General features: G+C 45.1%; 1 protein-coding gene across 1 annotated transcript in view; it reads right to left on the bottom strand.

The window, feature by feature from the left end:
• Positions 1-17,690, bottom strand: part of EHD4 (EH domain containing 4) — an 84,570-nt gene that overhangs the window by 40,474 nt on the left and 26,406 nt on the right. Inside the window, exon 3 of the mRNA XM_015064896.3 lies at positions 13,179-13,276. Within this exon, the coding sequence (XP_014920382.2) occupies positions 13,179-13,276 (98 nt within the window). The remainder of the gene's footprint in view (positions 1-13,178; positions 13,277-17,690) is intronic.

The raw sequence follows: 17,690 nt of genomic DNA, 5'->3' as shown, positions 1-17,690 counted from the left end.
TGAGAATGCAGGGTAGTGTGTATGGGGTCTCCCAAAGACTACCATCAAAAATCGCTGAAGGTAAAAAACCTAGGAGGTTTGGTGTTTGTAGGGGGAGTGCATCAATGACAAAAACATGCTCCATCTGGTATCCTTCCCCAGTGCTGCCTTCTTGTGCGTGTGTTTGTGTGTACGTATGAGAGAGAGACAGAGAGAGATTGAGAGAGATGTTCTCCTGGTTTGTATCCTTGTCTCCTGTGGTTAAAAGCACACAGTCTGGAACGAGGCTGTCTGGTTTGAATCCCACTCAGCCACTTACTAGCTGTTTTGATTATTAGTCACCTTAAAACTAAGTGGCGTAGGGGTTGCCTGGGTGGCTCGGTCAGTCAAGCATCTGACTCTTGGTTTCAGCTCAGGTAGTGATCTCACAGTTTCATGAGTTCAGGCCCCGCATCTGGCTCTGTGCTGGCAGTGCAGAGCCTGGTTGGGATTCTCTCTCTCACTTGTGCTGTCTCTATGTCTCTCAAAATAAACTAACTTAAAAAAAACTTAGTGGCTTAAACAACAACTTATTACTTTCTCAGGTCTGAGGGTTGACTGGGCTCAGCTGGGTGGTTCTAGATTGAGGAGTGTCATGAGGTGACAGTCAGATGGTAGTTGGGGCTGGAACCATCTGAAGGCTCACCTGAGCTAGTTGTCCTTGATGGCTTCTTCCCTCACACCTCAGCTAGGCTAGAGGCGGCCTGAGCCTCCTGGCCTCTCCATGTGACTAGTCTGGGCTTCCCTCACAGTATGGTGGTTTTGGGGTGGTTAGACTTTTTAGATGTCAGTTGGCTGCACATAGATCCAGCTGGAACTTTCAGGACTTCTGAGTTAGATGTGGGGTCATGAAGCATCACTTGCTGAATTCCCCTCAAAGAGTGAGTCCAAAGGCCATTACTTAGATTCAAGGGGAGGAGACTACATGAGGGCATGAATCCGTGGAGGTACAGTTCACGGTGGTGGGGATGGTGGGAGGATGAGGCTTCTTTTGAGAAAAGCTACCACCCTTCTGGAAAGCCGTTTACCTCTTTGTGCTTCAGTCTTCTCTCCTATGAAATATGATAACAGTTCCTACCTCATAGAGCTTTCGTGAGGAGCAAATGAGTTAATATTATATGGAAAGCAATTTACAATGCACTGTGTAAGTATTAGCTATTATTATTATTATTACTTAAAAGAGTAAGGAGCAAACCTTTTCTCTGATTAACCTCTGTATCCCAATGTCTATGAAAGGTTTGATGATCATGAGTTGCTCTCTACAGGATAGTAAGATAAGTGACCTTCTCTCCACCAAAAAAAGTTGTTTTTCATTTCAAAGGCTAGGTAGGTTTAAAGTTTTGGTAGAAGCAGTCGTTCCTCACGATCCAGTGTGCATTTAAAATATTCATAAAAACTAAAAATAGTTACCAGGGCTTGGTAAATGCCATTCTGAGTCACAGTGATGACGAGCTCCCATTAGGGACAGAAGCAGCAACACTTGTGGTGTGGAATTTCCTGTGGCAGCGGCGGAAAAGGAGCCATGAATGCGTTTGTCAGCAAACTTCCCCGAAACAAAAAGGAACCAGGATTTCCTGTTGGAGGCCCAAGAAACGAGTGATGTCCAAGACCTCACACCCCAACTGGCCTTAGCACTGGCCAGAAAACAGGATCTGCCAACAAATCATCGGTGGTCAGCCCCATTCCCTGGGGATGGACACTTTTTTTTGCTGCCAAATTCAAACAAAGCTCTGAAACAAGTCATTGAGCTCAAGCTCTAAATATAAAAATGGCTTCATGAGGACATAGGTTCTCTTCTACGGAATTCTTTAACATATCACCCCTTTACCTCACACTCCTCAGTGTTTCATGCAGCCTTCAGGACAAAACCCAGTCTCCTGTCACACGTGCCCACTCACCACACGCCCATGTTCCAGCCACATGCACAACTCATGTTCCACCAAAGGACCCTGGCTCACACATCTTCCCCTGTTCTTGCACACACCCTTTCTGCTGCGTGGGAGAGGGTAACAATAGTAAGGAAGGGCAGTCACGGTTACCTTTCTCTTGACTATGAACCAGACAGGTGCTGTGGTAAAAGCTTCACTCCATCATCTCATTGTGTCCATACCCTATCTCATAAGGCCCTGAACTTGCTGGCTGATGAACTCACTGACTTACCTGGAAGCTCTGATCAAGAAGTGCTGTCTCATAAGGTGAGATACATATAGATCAATGAAATAGAATTGAGAGAGCAGAAATAAACCATAGGTCTAGCCAACTGATTTGTCCTTTTTTTTTTTTTAAGAGAGAGAGAGAGAGTGAGCATGAGCAGTAGAGAGAGAAAGAGAATCTTAAGTAAGTTCCATGCCCAGTATAGAACATGACGTGGGGCTCAATCTCATGAGATCATGACCTGAGCCTAAATCAAGAGTCAGATGCTTAACTGACTGAGCCACCCAGGTGCCTTACAACCAACTGATTTTCAATGCGGGTGCCACGACAATTCAATGGGGGAAAGTATTGTCTTTTTAACAAACGGTGCTGGGACAACTGGATACACACATGCAAAATAATCAAGGTGGACCCCAACCTCACACCATAAATAAAAATTAACTTAATATGGACCAATGACCTAAATGTAAGTGCTAGCACTATGAATCTCTTAGAAAAAAATATAGGATTAAATTTTCATGAGCTTGGGTTAGGCAAAGTGACAAAAATCAAAACAGATAAATTAGCTTTCATTAAAATGAAAAAATTTTGTGCTTCAGATGATACCATAAAGACAGTGAAAAGACAACCCAGGACATGAGACGAAATATTCTCAAATCAATATCTGACTAGTAGAGAGGATACATAAAGAATATTAAAACTCAACAATAAAAAGACAAACAATCCAATCAAAAATGAGCAAAGAATCTACATATACATTTCTTCAAAGAAGATCTACAAATGGCTAACAAAGCACATGAGAAGATGTTCAACATCATTAGCCATCAGAGAAATGCAAATTGAAACCACAATGAAATACCACTTCATACCTACTGGGATGCTTCTAATCAAAACAACAGTGTTGATGAGGATGGAGAGAAACTGGAATGCTTGTATTGTGCTGGTGGGAATGTAAAATGATGCAGCCTTTTTGGAAAACTGAGCCATTCCTCAAACCATTGAGTTACCATATGACCCCAAAATTCTGCTCTTAGATATATACCCGAGAGAATTGAAAATGTATGTTTTCACAAGAACTCGTACATGAATAATCATAGCTGCATTATTCAAAATGGCCAGAAAAGTGGAAACAACCCAAATGTCCATCAATTGATAAATTCATAAAATGTCACAGAGCCATACAAGGAAATGCTACTCGACCATAAAAAAGGAATGAAATACTGATACCCATTACAACATGGATGAACCCTGAACACACTGTGCTAAGTGAAAAAAGCCAGATACAAAGGCTACATATTGTTTGATTCCATTTATATGACATGCCCAGAATAGGCAAATCCATAGAGACAGGAAGTAGATTAGTGGTTGCCAGGGTCTAGGGGGTGGGGGAGAATTGATAGTGATTGCTAATGAGTACAATGAGTTCTTTTTGAGGTGATGGAAACATTCTAAAATTGGTTGTGGGGATGGTTGCACAACTTTTTAAATATATAAAAAAACTATAAAAATATATAAAAAACATATATAAGAAATATTTAAAAATATTTAAATATATAAAAAAAACCACTACTTGTTCAAAAAGAGAGAGAAAATGCAAAAGAAAAAAAAAACAAAGGAAGAGGGAGAAGAAGTATCCTTTCTCTTAGCAGCTTCACTGACTACCTACCGTCCACTACCCACTGAGGGGAGGGGGTGGTGGGGTCCCCTACTCATTGAACTTCTTTACCAGAACTCCTGTAACACACAGGATCAGAGTGGTTTCTTTGCAGGTCCATCCACCACAAATGAGTATGAGCATCCGGGCCAAGGCCTGTGTCCAACTCATTTTGAATCCTGGCATCCAGGACAGTGCTTAGCACCTCGCATATAATCTGTATAAATGTGTGTTAAATGAGTATCTCTAGCATGCCCCTAACGTTACCCATCACTTTTTATACCATCACTTCTTCTAAAATAAAAAAAAAAAATCAAAAAGATCTCACACACACACACACACACACACACACAACGTCTGTTATTTTAAAATTTTCTTTCCTCAGGCGTGCTTGAGTGGCTCAGTCGGTTAAACATGAAACTCTTGATTTCAACTCAGTTCCTGATCTCACAGTTGGTGAGATTGAGCCCCATGTTGGGCTCCATGCTGACAGCACGGAGCCTGTTTGGGATTCTCTCTCTCTCTCTCTCTCTCTCTCTGCCTTTTCCCACTCACACATGCTCTCTATCACTCTCTCCAAATAAATAAATAGACTTTAAAAAAATAAAAAAATTCTCTTTCATCTAATATTTTTTAAACTGGATGATCAATTAGAGTGCTATCTATTCTGTATGGCTAGAGGGACATATGGTTTCAAAATTTAAAAGTTAACCATCAATAAAATAACCAAGGTATGTGGGGAAAAAGGTAGGAACACTTATCTAAAAATAGAATATTCAGTCCCCAAACAGCAAACTCTACATTTCAGATAACTTGACAAAAATGTGTCCTACTCTATGAGACAGAAGACTTCAAGAGGTGAGAAACCAATATAAACCAATATAAAGGGTGATTAAACTCAGCCTTTGAAAACTCCTTGGCCTTCAACAGTAACAACAACAATAATGCAATAATATGATGCAAGTAATAACAGCTAACATGTATTGAGCACTTACTGTGTGCTAGGTGGGGCATCGTTTTCTGCTTTCTACGTATTAACTCAATTACAACAACATGATGCATGAAGTACTGTTACCCTCCTTTTACAGAGAGACTCACAACTTCCCCGAGGCCATGCAAGTGGTGTACATGGCTGAGCCGAACTAGACCCAGGGAGTCCATTTCGATTGTCCATGCTTCCCGCTATACTACATTCAGGACTTCAGTCCCTTGACTGGACCCAGGAAAGTGATTTGTTTGATTCTGGGTTTACAGACTGGTTGATGTAGGCAACAGAAGAGACCTCAGGGAAAAAAATAAAATAAAATAAAATAAAATAAAACAAAACATGAATATTCAGGAACTGAAATCCATGTGTAAATATCTGACAGCTGAATATCTATTATATTACATATTCCTTATATATCAGGTGGGACATATCTGAATAAACAATGTGGTCAGTCCAAACTTGTAAAACCTTGCCCCACCCCACTCGGAAGACCGGTTTCCTCTGAGCTTTCAGCCACAGTCAGCTTGGAGAGTAGGGCAGCTCTACCTCAGCCCCTATTGTTGAACTTGGTGTCTCATCTGTTTCCTTCCTGTACCTTATGACTATTTACAATGATTTATTCATTCACCCACCTGCTGATCTTATCAGACCCTCCCATCAGAATTTAAATTCCATAAGGGCAGTGACCATGTCCATTTTTTGTCCTGCCGTTGGTTGAATGGGTAGTAAGTGTATTGAGGTGACAATCCGGTGCATCAGTGACTGGCTGGCTGACCACACTAGGCAGCAGCCACTCCAGGCAGGGGCGTACCTTGTTCACCTTTATGCTCTCAGTTCCTAGCTTGGTTCACGGCACATAAGAGCTTAATACATCTCAGAGGAACTTGTTCCTTAATGAACTGCTGTCAATCTATTGGGCAGTCTCTATTGGTGTGCCTCAAAGCTTGCTCTTTCTTGATCCCTCTCTGCCCAACTTCTAGATCCAGGGGTGAAGGTCCAAGGACATGCTGATGAAGCCTGGGAATGCCCTGAAGCTGGGAGGAGCCACAGTGGACAAGGAGAGGACCTAAGAGAGCATGAACTGTGGTTAGACCCAAACCCCAAGAAACAAAACAAAAAATCAAGAAGCCCTACATCAATCATGGGGTGGGGAGTTGGGGACAGGAATAGCACCTATGAGGGCCACATGTCCAGTGAGCTCATGTCACCGCAGTCTCTGGTGTTGCAAAAAAGCTGGGATGCTCCTGAGCTATATCTCATTCTTTTAGGGAAAAGACTCCTTCCTCTTGTGTATGTGTCTGTTGTCCCCCTGGGCCCTGTGGGTCCCTAAGCCCGAGAGAGGAAGTCATTTTTATCAGGCAGCCCTAAATATTCTCTCTCCTTTCTTGGGCCACCTTCAAAATCTGGCTTTTTGTCTTCCAACTTCCAAAGGCCTGTTAAATAGGAGTGTCTGTACGCTCTTGATTACAGTTTGTTTGTACCTTTGCTATTTTCCTGCACTTTTATTAATTAATTCCAGGTTGGATTTGCACATCCCCTTTCCCTGGGTCTGTCGGTTCTTTTGTGATATTATGTTTTGGGAGCTTTTGCTGAGTTGTCAGACCCTTGAAACTGCTTATTCACATATCCTGTCATATGTCTTCAGATGCCTTTTTTAATCTTGAGGGCCTTCCTTTATGTTGCTAAAATCAAGAGGACTTAAGGGTGTCTGTATGTAAATACTAAAACATCAGTCAATGATTTTTGAAGCTAATGTGATTGCTCTGTTATTTGAAGCACAGTTCGATTCCTTCTGTTGAATGTACTACCATAATTTATTGTTTACTAGCAGGACACTTTCTGCCCTTTTATTTTTTCCTATCTACTCAGTTGTATTTGTTGACTTATAATGAGAAAGGCTTATACAGTGAAGGACTTAGACATCAGAAGAAGATACTCTCAGATTTTTAATTGACAGGGTGCTGTTCCTGGAGGAACAGATTTGTTGGAAAATTAAGACTGAGAGTTTTTTCTTTAAGAGTTATTTAGATTTAAAAAAAAATTATTTATTTATTTATTTATTCATTCATTCATTCATTTTTGAGAGAGAGAGAGAGGCAGAAAGAGAGAGCAGGGGAGGAGCAGAGAGAAAGGGACAGAGAGAATCCCAATCAGGCTCCACACTGTCAGCACAGAACCCGATTCGGGGCTCAAACTCATGGACCATGAGATTATGACCTAAGCTGAAACCAAGAGTCAACGCTTAACCGACTGAGCCACCCTAGGGTCCTCCAGGCACCCCTAGAGTCATGTAAATTGTTAAAAGAGGACAATTGTGTTACTTTTGTTTACCAAAGTGAAGTCTGTTGAAGGCATCACAAAACCTCATGCTTTCAGGAAATCACAGGAGTAATTATTCACTGCCAAAACAGAGCCTCCACATGCTTACATGCTAAATAGATGGGCAAGTACACCAGGTGCTCCATTAGGTTTCTTTCACAGTGTTCTCCTTGTCAGACCGGGACATTATGATGAGAACCAGAACCCAGAGGTTTGTACCAGGAGTTGGGAACACACTTGTGTTCATGCCACATCTAGAAATAAGTCCTAGATGATGTTTAGGTTCAGCATGAATAAACAGTATTTTGGAAAGTAAACAGGCCAGGAGCCAGAATAATAAGAGAGTAGGAATGAAAATAAGGATGTGTGGGTAAGTGTGCTCTCTTTTCTCATCACATAAAGTCAAAAACCTGGATGTTGTCATGAGGGGCAAAAGATGTTTCCTAAAAGTGACCTGACTCACATTTTACTCATACCTTTCAAGCAAATAATTTAGAAAATCTTGAGAATCCAAACATTCTTTTATTGGCTACAAGAAAAGAATCAGGAAAAGCTTGTAGGACTTTTAGGTAGCTATTACTTGATTAGCATAAAATTATTATAAATATATCAGAACATTTTTATCCATGCATGATGGATATTCTTTATGTCAGCCAAGAAAGCTACAGTTTAGTCACGGAACTCAATCCTTTGTTCCTAAAGATTTTCTGCTAACTATAATTAAACCAAGGAACATCTGAAGGATAATGGGTTTCCATATGGAGTATACTAAACATCGTTTCAAAATCAATTATCCTGGTGGGTTTTATTTATAGAGCTTCCAAACAGATTTAGGTAACACTCCCCCCAAATGTTGACTGTGCATTCTTGTTTTACTGTGAAAACCCAGGAGGGAGGCAAGGGGTCCAGTGATCTGATTTCTAGGGCCGGTGTTAAGATTCTGATGAGGACAAGGATGGGCTGAGGCACATTCTAGTTGGTAAAGGTCACCTCTTCCTTCCTTCCTTCCTTCCTTCCTTCCTTCCTTCCTTCCTTCCTTCCTTCCTTCCTTCCTTTCCTCTCTTTCTCTCTTTCCCTCCCTTCCTTCCTTTTCTTCCTTCCTCTCTTCCTCCCTTCTTTCCTTCCTTCCTTCCTTCCTTCCGTCCGTCCGTCCGTCCGTCTTCCCTTCCTCCCTCCCTCTTCCTTTCTCTCTTTCTTTCAATCTTCATTGCCTATTTCACCCATCCCCCCATTTGGGAATCATTGGTTTGTTCTCTATAATTAAGAATCTATTTTTTGGTTTCTCTCTCTCTCTCTTTTTTCTTTTACTCATTTGTTTCTTAAATTCCACATATAAGATATGGTATTTGTCTTTCTCTGACTTATTTCATTTAGCATTATCCTCTCTAGCTCTATCCATGTTGTTGTAAATGGCAAAATTGCATGCTTTTTTATGGCTGAATAATATTCCATGGTATATATACACACACCACATCTTCTTTACCCATTCATCTATTGATGGACACTTGGGCCGCTTCCATAGTCTAGCTATTGTAGATAATGCTGCAATAAACATAGGGATGCATGTGTCGCTTTGAATTAGTGTTTTTGTGTTTTTTGGGTAAATACCCAGTAATGTGATTACTGGATTGTAGGGTAGTTCTATTTTTAATTTTTTGAGGAATCTCCAAATTGTTTTCCACAGTGGGTATGCCAGTTTGCCTTCCCACCAATAGTGCACGATGGTTCCTTTTTCCCCACATCCTCGCCAACACTTGTTGTTTGGTAAAAGTTACTTCTGACATAAGAGTGGATCTGCCATGTTTTGCCTCAAACCTGAGACCACAAAATATGAACTGTCATGTAGAAATGTCGAGTGTTTCTTCCCATCACCTACGACTTTGGCTTAGAGAGGAGCCATGAATGAACACTATGTCCTCCTTCTGATCACAATTCTCCCTCTACTCAGCACCAGATACAAGGGAACCAGAGTTATGTCAGGAGACAGGAATGAGCCAGGAAGAATGGAGCTGCGGGTGAGGTGAGATTATATTACTGAACCCTGTGTTGAGAGTCCCCATTTTTGCTATCACCACTAACACATCAGGATTCCTTCCTAGAGCTGCACCCTCACTGACCATCTAGCCCCTAGAGCTCTGGATGCCTGGGCAACACCGTGGGGGTTCCTGGAGGATGCCAATGATGATGTGGGGCCAGCTTGTCAGTTCTAGTCCCGCCTTCCCATTTGACTCCCAGCAAGGTAGCACAATGCTTCACCACTCCATCTGCCATCGGCCTTTTCCTATGCTGATGGGGAGATCTCTGGGTGTGGTACAGTCAGCACGTCTTCCTGGGGGTGCTCAGCAATCATCGGCCCCTCACCGCCTCCCCCGCAGCCGCACCGCCTACCCAGCGTGCTCTCACTCTCAGCCAGGGCTGCAGAGCCCTGCAGCTAGAGGGTGGACCCACAACATCTTCAGCTTTTGGCGACTGCCTGAAGCACCCATCCTCTGAGCCTATTCTCCAGAAGTAGCACCCTGTCAACAATGTTTACTGTTCACTCCCCAGATGTCAAGCTCAGTCACCCATCTGCCTAGCAGCTGGGGAAAGAATTCTCGTGATCGTTGGAAGGCTCTGCTTTCCCAGGGGAGTGAGGGCACGTGCGGTTTACTTGGCCAGGGCCGAGCTTCTGTCAGTGTGTGAGTATGAGCAGGTTTAACGTAGACAGCAAATCCCCCAGGATTAGCCTGGTGCAGACATACAGCTCAGCACACGGTGGCTGTTCTCGCACTGCTATTACGGATACGCACCTAAAGAGACTTTTTTTTTTTTCTTTTTAATTTCAGAGAGAGAAAGAGTGCGCGTGAGTGAGGGAGAGGAGTGGAGGGAGAGAAAGAGAATCCCAAGCAGGCTCCATGCTTAGCACAGAGCCTGATGCAGGGCTCGATCATGATCTGACCCGAAATCAAGAGTCAGAGGGTAAGATGACTGAGCCCCTAAAGTGGGACCTGCTTGTTGAGGGTTAATTCATCAACTGCACCAAGGGACAAGGAGAAGGCACAGCAGCTGCTACCTTTCCTCTTTTACAGACAAAACACCCGTAAGGAAGTCAAAGCCCCGCTAATAAAGTCAATAGCAGATGTTCCAAATGTCCTGCGGGGTCACAATTTGTATCTGCCACCTCATCCAGTGTTGACATAAGCGACCAGTGAAGGTGGTGGTGTGATTTATGAAGCTGGACGGATGGAAGCAGGAGGAGTCTGAATCAGAATGTAGCACTGTCTGCAAAAGTGTCAGCTAAAGCAGCTCTAAAGCAGTATAGACTCTTTGGAGTTAATGTGCTGAAACTGACTCCAGCCACCAACTGTCCCAAACACAGTCTGGTACTCAAGCTTGGGAACTTCAGCCACAGTGCAGAACGCTGTCATTGTTTGCAGCTCTCGGTCCTTCCCCACCAGCTGCTGTATCTGTCAGGGTGGCAGAGTCTGCCTGAACACTGCCCGCTTGGAACCGTATGTGCTATTTCTGTGCACAGGATGTGAGGAAGTACTGGGCCAGGATATGAATCAGATTCCTATAAAGTGTTAAAAAGAACTGGTCTTCAAAGCATCCTGAAAGCATCACCCCACGCTACACTACTATAAAGAATCTGTAGTCTGAAAGACACTTGTAATTGCTCAGCAAAGAAGAAACCCTGAAGAATGTGGGTGATGAGAATTGGCCAAGTGGTAGATGCAGTAAAACATGGATGGCTCAGAAAAGCTGCGGGACACGGGTTTGCTTTATTTTCGTTTTAAAACAAAACATTTTATCTGCAGAGCAACTTTTATGGTGCCAAAGGAGTGGTCCTAAACTGGCTCTTAAAAAAAAAATCTATTGGCATTGAGGCACAAAGGTACAAAAATGATGTCTATCTGTGGCACTATTTATAACAGTGAAAGATTATTAGCCATCACAAGATCCACAAATTGGTTAAATACACCATGTTATGTCCCTTTGATGGAAACGAAACAGCTGTTAAGAGGAATAAAGTAATTTGGACATACTGGCATGGAATGATGTTTGTGAAAGACCATTACAGCAAAAAATCAAGTGGTAGAAAATGTGCTTGGAAATCGCATTTCTGTTAAAAATAATATGTTCGTATATGCACAGGAAAAAGTCTCTAAGGAGCTGGAGAACACCAGTAACAATGGTCAATTGTGACAGATTTTGTATGTCCCTATTCATTGCTTGAATCCTTTATAACAAACATTACCTTTATGACAGAAAATATAACTAACAGACATTTATGAGAAAAGAATAGTATTATGCTGGGTTTTTCTATAAGCAAGGTACTTGGAGGCCTCAGGGAGGCCTAATTGCCCACGGAGTCCCTGACGGAATGGGTGAAGGCCTAGCAAAGCGGTCCCGAGCTCTCTGAGAGTCCGTGGAGGCTGCAAAGTCAGCATTCCTAAAATGCCATGAGAAAGGAGGGCTTGCTGACGTTGGGAGCCTTTCTTTACCCATCTTGGGACCTTGCTTTCTAGCTCCTGGGAGTGTCCCCGCAGCCTACGTAGCTGTACTTCTGCTTCATGAGGGCGGGGGGAGTCCACTGCCTGGCCAGAACCCAGGGCCATGACCCCAGACAGGTCACCGCTCAACCCTGGCACTTCTAAACACAGTTTTACTGACTTGCTATTCAAGGAGTTGTGAAGACTTATCAGGGACAAGTGGAAGCAGCAATTCATCTGCTCTGTCTTTTCCCTCCTAGCAAAGCCTTGAAGGACTAGACTTTGTTTCAAGGGCCAGGGGCACCTGACCTGCCTCTGTGACTGCGGGAATCCAACCTAGCACCCGCCTGGCCAGGCATCTCCTCACTGTGAGCAAGCTATGTCCTCGGGGTCGCCCCTGATGGCCCCTTCTCCAGGAGGGCGGGGGAGAGAGCAGGCCCATCTGTTTAACCACAGTGCACAGGGCTAGACAAGGTTAGGGCTCAGCCTTGTTTTCAGGTGGCTGAAGAAGCCCAAATTCACCATCCTTCACAAGCATTTTCTACTCTCTCTTCATCTCTGAACACCTTCTAGTCTCTCCTTCCCCACTGCAGGCCTCCCTTAGGTAGTTCCTACTTACCCTCCAGGTCTTGGCTCAAATGTCGCTTCCATGGGGCATCTTTCCCAACACCCCAAGGCCAGGCCAGGTCCCCTTCCACCCTCGACACAAGGCCCTCATCTCAGAGCACTTATCCCAGTTCTCTCTCTCTCTCTCTCTTTCTTTTCTTTTCTTTTTTAAGTTTATTTATTTATTTTGAGATAGAGAGAGAGAGCACAAGCAGAGGAGGAGCAAAGAGAGGGGGGGACAAAGGATCTGAAGCGGGATCTACACTAACAGCAGTGAGCCCGGTGCGGGGCTCGAACTCACGAACTGACAGATCACGACCTGAGCCGAAGTCAGATACTTAACTGACTGAGCCACCCTGGCACCCCTCAGGTCTCATTTTCTGTTTCCCTATGACCTCGATTTACATCTGTCTTCCTCATTAGAACATTAGCTCCTTGAGGGCAGAAACTAACCGTACCTGTTTTTGCTGCATCCCCAGCACGCAGCACAGTGTCTGGCTCCACAGATACCAATAAGGGCTGACTCATCACAGGGGTGCCACAGAGGCCACGGGCCATGTGCCAACAGGGAAGGGAGGACGAGCAGGGGAAGGGCTTCTCTCCCTGGCCGTGACTACCTACCTCCTTTATTCCCATGTCTAAGGGAATGGTTAGTAGTGATATGCACGTCCCCTCTGAGAAGATTTACACGAGGTAGGCACTAGTGGCAAATGGCAGTGTTTAAAGGAATGAAGAGATTACCAGAAAGTTTTTCAGTTGAAATGAGAACCTTTGATGCCATGCATCCTGGTGGCTTCTCGGAGCCCTACAGCTCTGGACACCTGGGCTTCCCAGGGCTGCTGGAGGCATCCCGGTTGGGGGGGTGGGGTGGGGTGGACAGAATCCGACAGAAACAGAAACCCTCCCCTGGCATGATAGTGAGCCTCAGCAGCAGCAGAGGAGGGTTGGGACAGGGGTGGGCACTTACCTCGGCTGATGCGCTGCTTCTCCCCAGAAAGGATGCCGGGACTGTCGATGATGCTGATGCTCTTTAGGACCTGATTGGGCAGCTGGGAGCACATGAATCTGGAAGAAAGGGATCAAAGGTGGGATCAGGAACTACATATCTCTGAGCTCTGAAGAGTTCCTTGGCCTCTCAAGGTTACCGACATGGTCTGTACAGCGGGAACTTGCAGGGCATTGACAGCACCTCCACTGGGGCCATGGGGACGGGATGCCGGACCCTTGGGCAGGTGTAGGAAGGTGCCTTGGTACCTGCTGCCACCAGCCACCAGATCCTTAACTGTTAATTTTGATTTGAGCTGACATTTGCTGAACACTTAGATGTTTACAAACATCGTCTCATTTGTTCCTCACAGGAACCCCTTGAGGAAGAAATTCCTGTTAACATCAGAGAAGGTAAGTAACTTACTCAGCATCACTCAGGGCTGGGCCTTAAGCCTAGGTTAGCTTGACCCAAGCCCGTCAGCCTCGCCTGCCCCTTCTCCAGGCTGCTCCTTGGCCAAACATCCCGGGCTTCTCCTCCCCGGGGAATCTCATGACTCCTCCAGGGTCACTGCCCACTGTCCAAGCTCCCTGCCCGGCTGCTGCTCACTCCCTACTGGGACAGAAGTACCAGTGGCCTGGGGGCTCAGCATCCAGGCCGGTGCCCATATGGCTTCAGGCCCAGCACAGGGCAAGCACCTGTGGGCAATACCCCAAATCCTCCACGTGCTTTGGAAACCAAGGGATATCCTAAGAGTGGACAGAGTGGAAGGGGCGGGGAAGAGTCCTGGCCAAGCTTCTCAAGCCTCTTTCCTTGGCCCTCACTTGCCTGTCACCGTCTCTTCCTTCTCATCCCGATCCTCCTGCTGTCAGCTGCCCTGGTTTCGGCCTCACGGGAGCAGAGGGGAGTGGAAGAAAAATATGGCCTGTGGGTCAGCAGACTGGATGCAGGCTCAGCTCAGGCTTTGTCAGAAATTTGCTGTGGGATCCTGGACAAGGGCTTCCCAGCTCTGGGCCTGTGTCCTTATATATAAATGGAGACACTTGGACAGGGACTGGTGAGGTCCTTTTTAGCTGTAATACTGAGTAACTCTAGAGTAGCGGAAGGAAACACTTTGATACTTTTTCACCCAGGCAGCAGGGCTCAAGGTGGCTCTCTGGTAGGCACTGTGTCTGTTCTAAGGCAGACACTGCAGATAGAGTGCCTCCCCTTTTCCTGTATTGTAAATGGCTAACTTCTGGATCTGTGTGGGCAGAAAGCTGGAAAGTCCTCTGTGAAAGCTCAATTCTTCCATTCAGGGGAACTGGTGGGATCACTCAGAAAGTAAATATGCTGGGAATGCAGGACAGGGATGCCATGCTGGCCTTCACAGTGCACACGTGGCCGGCACAGCCCCACGGGGAGGGTGGGGGCGCAGCTGCATGGCGAGGGGTGGGCAGTCCTGAGCAAGAGGTACAATTACTGACATTTCAAATCAGCTTGTTTTGAAGGTGCTCAGGACAAGTTTCCTACACATTCTTTCCTACCTTTTCAAGTCAGCCCAGGAAAATGTAGGAAAAGATACTATCATCATTTTGCAGCTGGAAAAGTTGAAGCACAAAGGAGTTATGACATCTTGAGGTCATATCGTTAATGCATGGCTGGCTGGAGACCACAGACTAATATTTCTGATGTCAGCTGAGTAGAACTGAATCCATAAAGTTAAAAAGCTCACGTTAAAAATAAAGGGCCAAGTTAATTTAAGAAAAGCCCCTCATTTCTGATTTTCTCCTGCCCATCGTGCATCCTCCAGACCTGTAAGTAAACCCCACTGCCCAACACTGGGAGAGCAGACCCATGAGAATAAAGTACACAGAGATCACAAAGCATTCATTCTTTGTAAGTTCACAAAGAAAAAAAAAGAAAACCACCGCATGTAATGCTCTAGAATCGAGGTAGGAACAGAGTTCTGAGCACATCCACGGTAGACCGCGTTTCTTGTCAGTAATGATTCAGTATCTTACCACAGTCCCATCCTTTTTATTAGATGGCTTGAGGTATTTGACAGTGCCGAAGAATCGCACATATGCGAAACTATTTTACGTAAAGTATTCCTCTGAGAGGCTGACCTTTCTCCAAAACCACAAGCTCACACTCAATATCAATTTTTCCAAAACACAAAACCCCTAGATTCTAGTGTGAAGTTAACAGAGGGATTCAAAATTTATAAACTGTCCACTCCCTCTCTGCAAAGTGACAAACTTTCGACAACTCCCCTCCCTCCTGACTCAACAGCAGAGACAAAATCTGTGAGCCACAAACCAAGATGTGGTCAGATGTGGTGACATTACCACACAATAAACAAGACAGCAGGCTGAGTGGCCCACAGGGGTAATTGCAGAAAAAGGGAGGAGGGGGAAGAGGAGGGAGGAAGGAGAGGGGCAGGGGAGAGGGGGGAGAAGATGGGGGGGGGGGAGAGGAGCAGGGAGCTCTCCAGGAGCATCCTGAGAGGGCATGGTTGGGTTATGTGTGTAAAAGCAGACTACACTCCATGAAAGAAAGCAAGGAAGCCTCGTGGGGGAGGGGGAGGGGGAAGGACTGGGGTGATGGTGGTGGGGGTGGGGGGCAGGGGTGGGGAGGTAGGGGGGAACACAGAGCAGAAGTCAGCTTTCAGACCCCCATGTGGGGGCAGGCCTCATACACTGGGGTTGGAACCACACATATTTTCTTAAATAATTGTATTGTAACCAGAAAAAACCCTAATGGAACACTGTTACAACAATCCTGTCTAACTTTTAAGCTTTAAGAAAGCAAGGTAAAAGACAAGGTTATTTACTGGGTGTCTTCTCGTCAGCCCTCGGTCAGGCCTTTCTTGCTTACGTTTGTGTGCTGAAATGTTCCCAATCACAGATTTGCTATCCCAAGACAGATTTCCTACCCTTGCCAGAGTGACTAACATAAATGTACCTGTGCCTTGCTTTCTACATTTCACACAAAAGACGCAGACATGTGCTGGCTAAGCCCAGGAGCCTCACAGAAGCCGTTACGGAGTGTTTCCTCATTCAGGGCTGACCTGATGCATCTTGTTCTGATAAGAGGAGGGGAGGATGAGCCCAAACCCTGTGCTTGACCCCCATTCCCTGCCACTCCCACACCCCAAAGGCTCAGGGGTAGCAGAAAGGGGGCTGGATAAAGGAATAGTCTGGGCAGGTCTTGCTGCCTAGTAAGACAAGGAAGTGAGAGGATCAGAGATTTTTTAAGTTGCCTCTAAATGCTAGCATTCCAATTTGATGATCAATATTTAAAAAGAACCGGGCAGTGCCCTAATGCTGCTTTTGGTTTCCAAGCAATATAGTGATATCTAGCAGTCACAGTAATAATAAAATGGCACAAACATTTACTGCCCACTCACTATGTATCAGGCAATGCTCTAGATACTTTCTGTAGACATTAACTCACTTAATCCTTGCCACAACCTGAGACATAGGGGCTGTGCACTGCCATTTATGCAGGAGGAGACTGGGGCACATGCTAAGTCACATGGCTGTAAGGGATGGAACTGGTATCTAACCCACTAGTTTGGACTCAGGCCCAGGTTTTCGACTACTAGGCTGCTACCAGCATTTCGTGCATTTGAGCCACTGCTCTGTGCCTTATCATAGAGGGCGACATTCCAAAACAAGGGAGTGACGTGCTGTAGCCCTGGAACTCCCCACCCGAGGCTCCCTTGTGACTTGCTCTGGGCCCACTGCTGGAGGGCCTGGAAGCAGAAGCCCTTGCTTACTCATGTTGTAAGCTCTGGTGTCTGAGCAATTCTACCAGCCCGACAACTCCCAGGTTGTCATCAGGTTCAAATAAATGGATGCTGACAATGGAGAGAGTATTGTGCAGTTTCAAAGCATCTTCTTCAACCGCAGCTCACTCACTGATTAGAGTAAGGCACACCAGTAAACAGTAGTAAACAGCACACCAGACACGAAAAGACTTAGACAACCAACCCATGATAATTGTTACATTAAAATATCATAGTTCTTGTTACATGGTCCTATCACAAACAGCTGATCTAACCTTCCACTGCCCAGGAAGAATTTCACATCCAGACTATAAAAAGCCCACAGTTACCTCTTAGATTGAATCTTACAGAATTACCACTGTTACAGAATTACTTACATCTTTTACAAGTAAAAGATGGTGGAATATTGGCAATTTCATGTGGTCCAACCTAAGGATGGAAACTTTTTTAAACCAAGCCTCTCTTTCCTGACTCCCACAGCAGGGAATGCCAGGTGCAATGCATCAGTGCTGGGAAAGTCTGCCTGAGTCCAGGGACAAAGACTGGTTTTCTGGAATGTCAGGACCAGGCCGTACAGGCAGCTGCCAATGAAGAACTACGGTTAATGACCTGGCAGCTACCACAAATCTTGAGGTTAAAGATTAATGGGAAGTGCTTCAGGGGGATTATTATGGATAAGCATGCCATAAAACAAAGAAGTAAACAAACAAAGCCAGTTAATC

The sequence above is a fragment of the Acinonyx jubatus genome, chromosome B3, assembly GCF_027475565.1.
Source record: "Acinonyx jubatus isolate Ajub_Pintada_27869175 chromosome B3, VMU_Ajub_asm_v1.0, whole genome shotgun sequence".
Taxonomy (NCBI): domain Eukaryota; kingdom Metazoa; phylum Chordata; class Mammalia; order Carnivora; family Felidae; genus Acinonyx; species Acinonyx jubatus.
The sequence above is the reverse complement of the archived record's forward strand: the minus strand, read 5'-3'. Positions and strand labels throughout refer to the sequence as shown.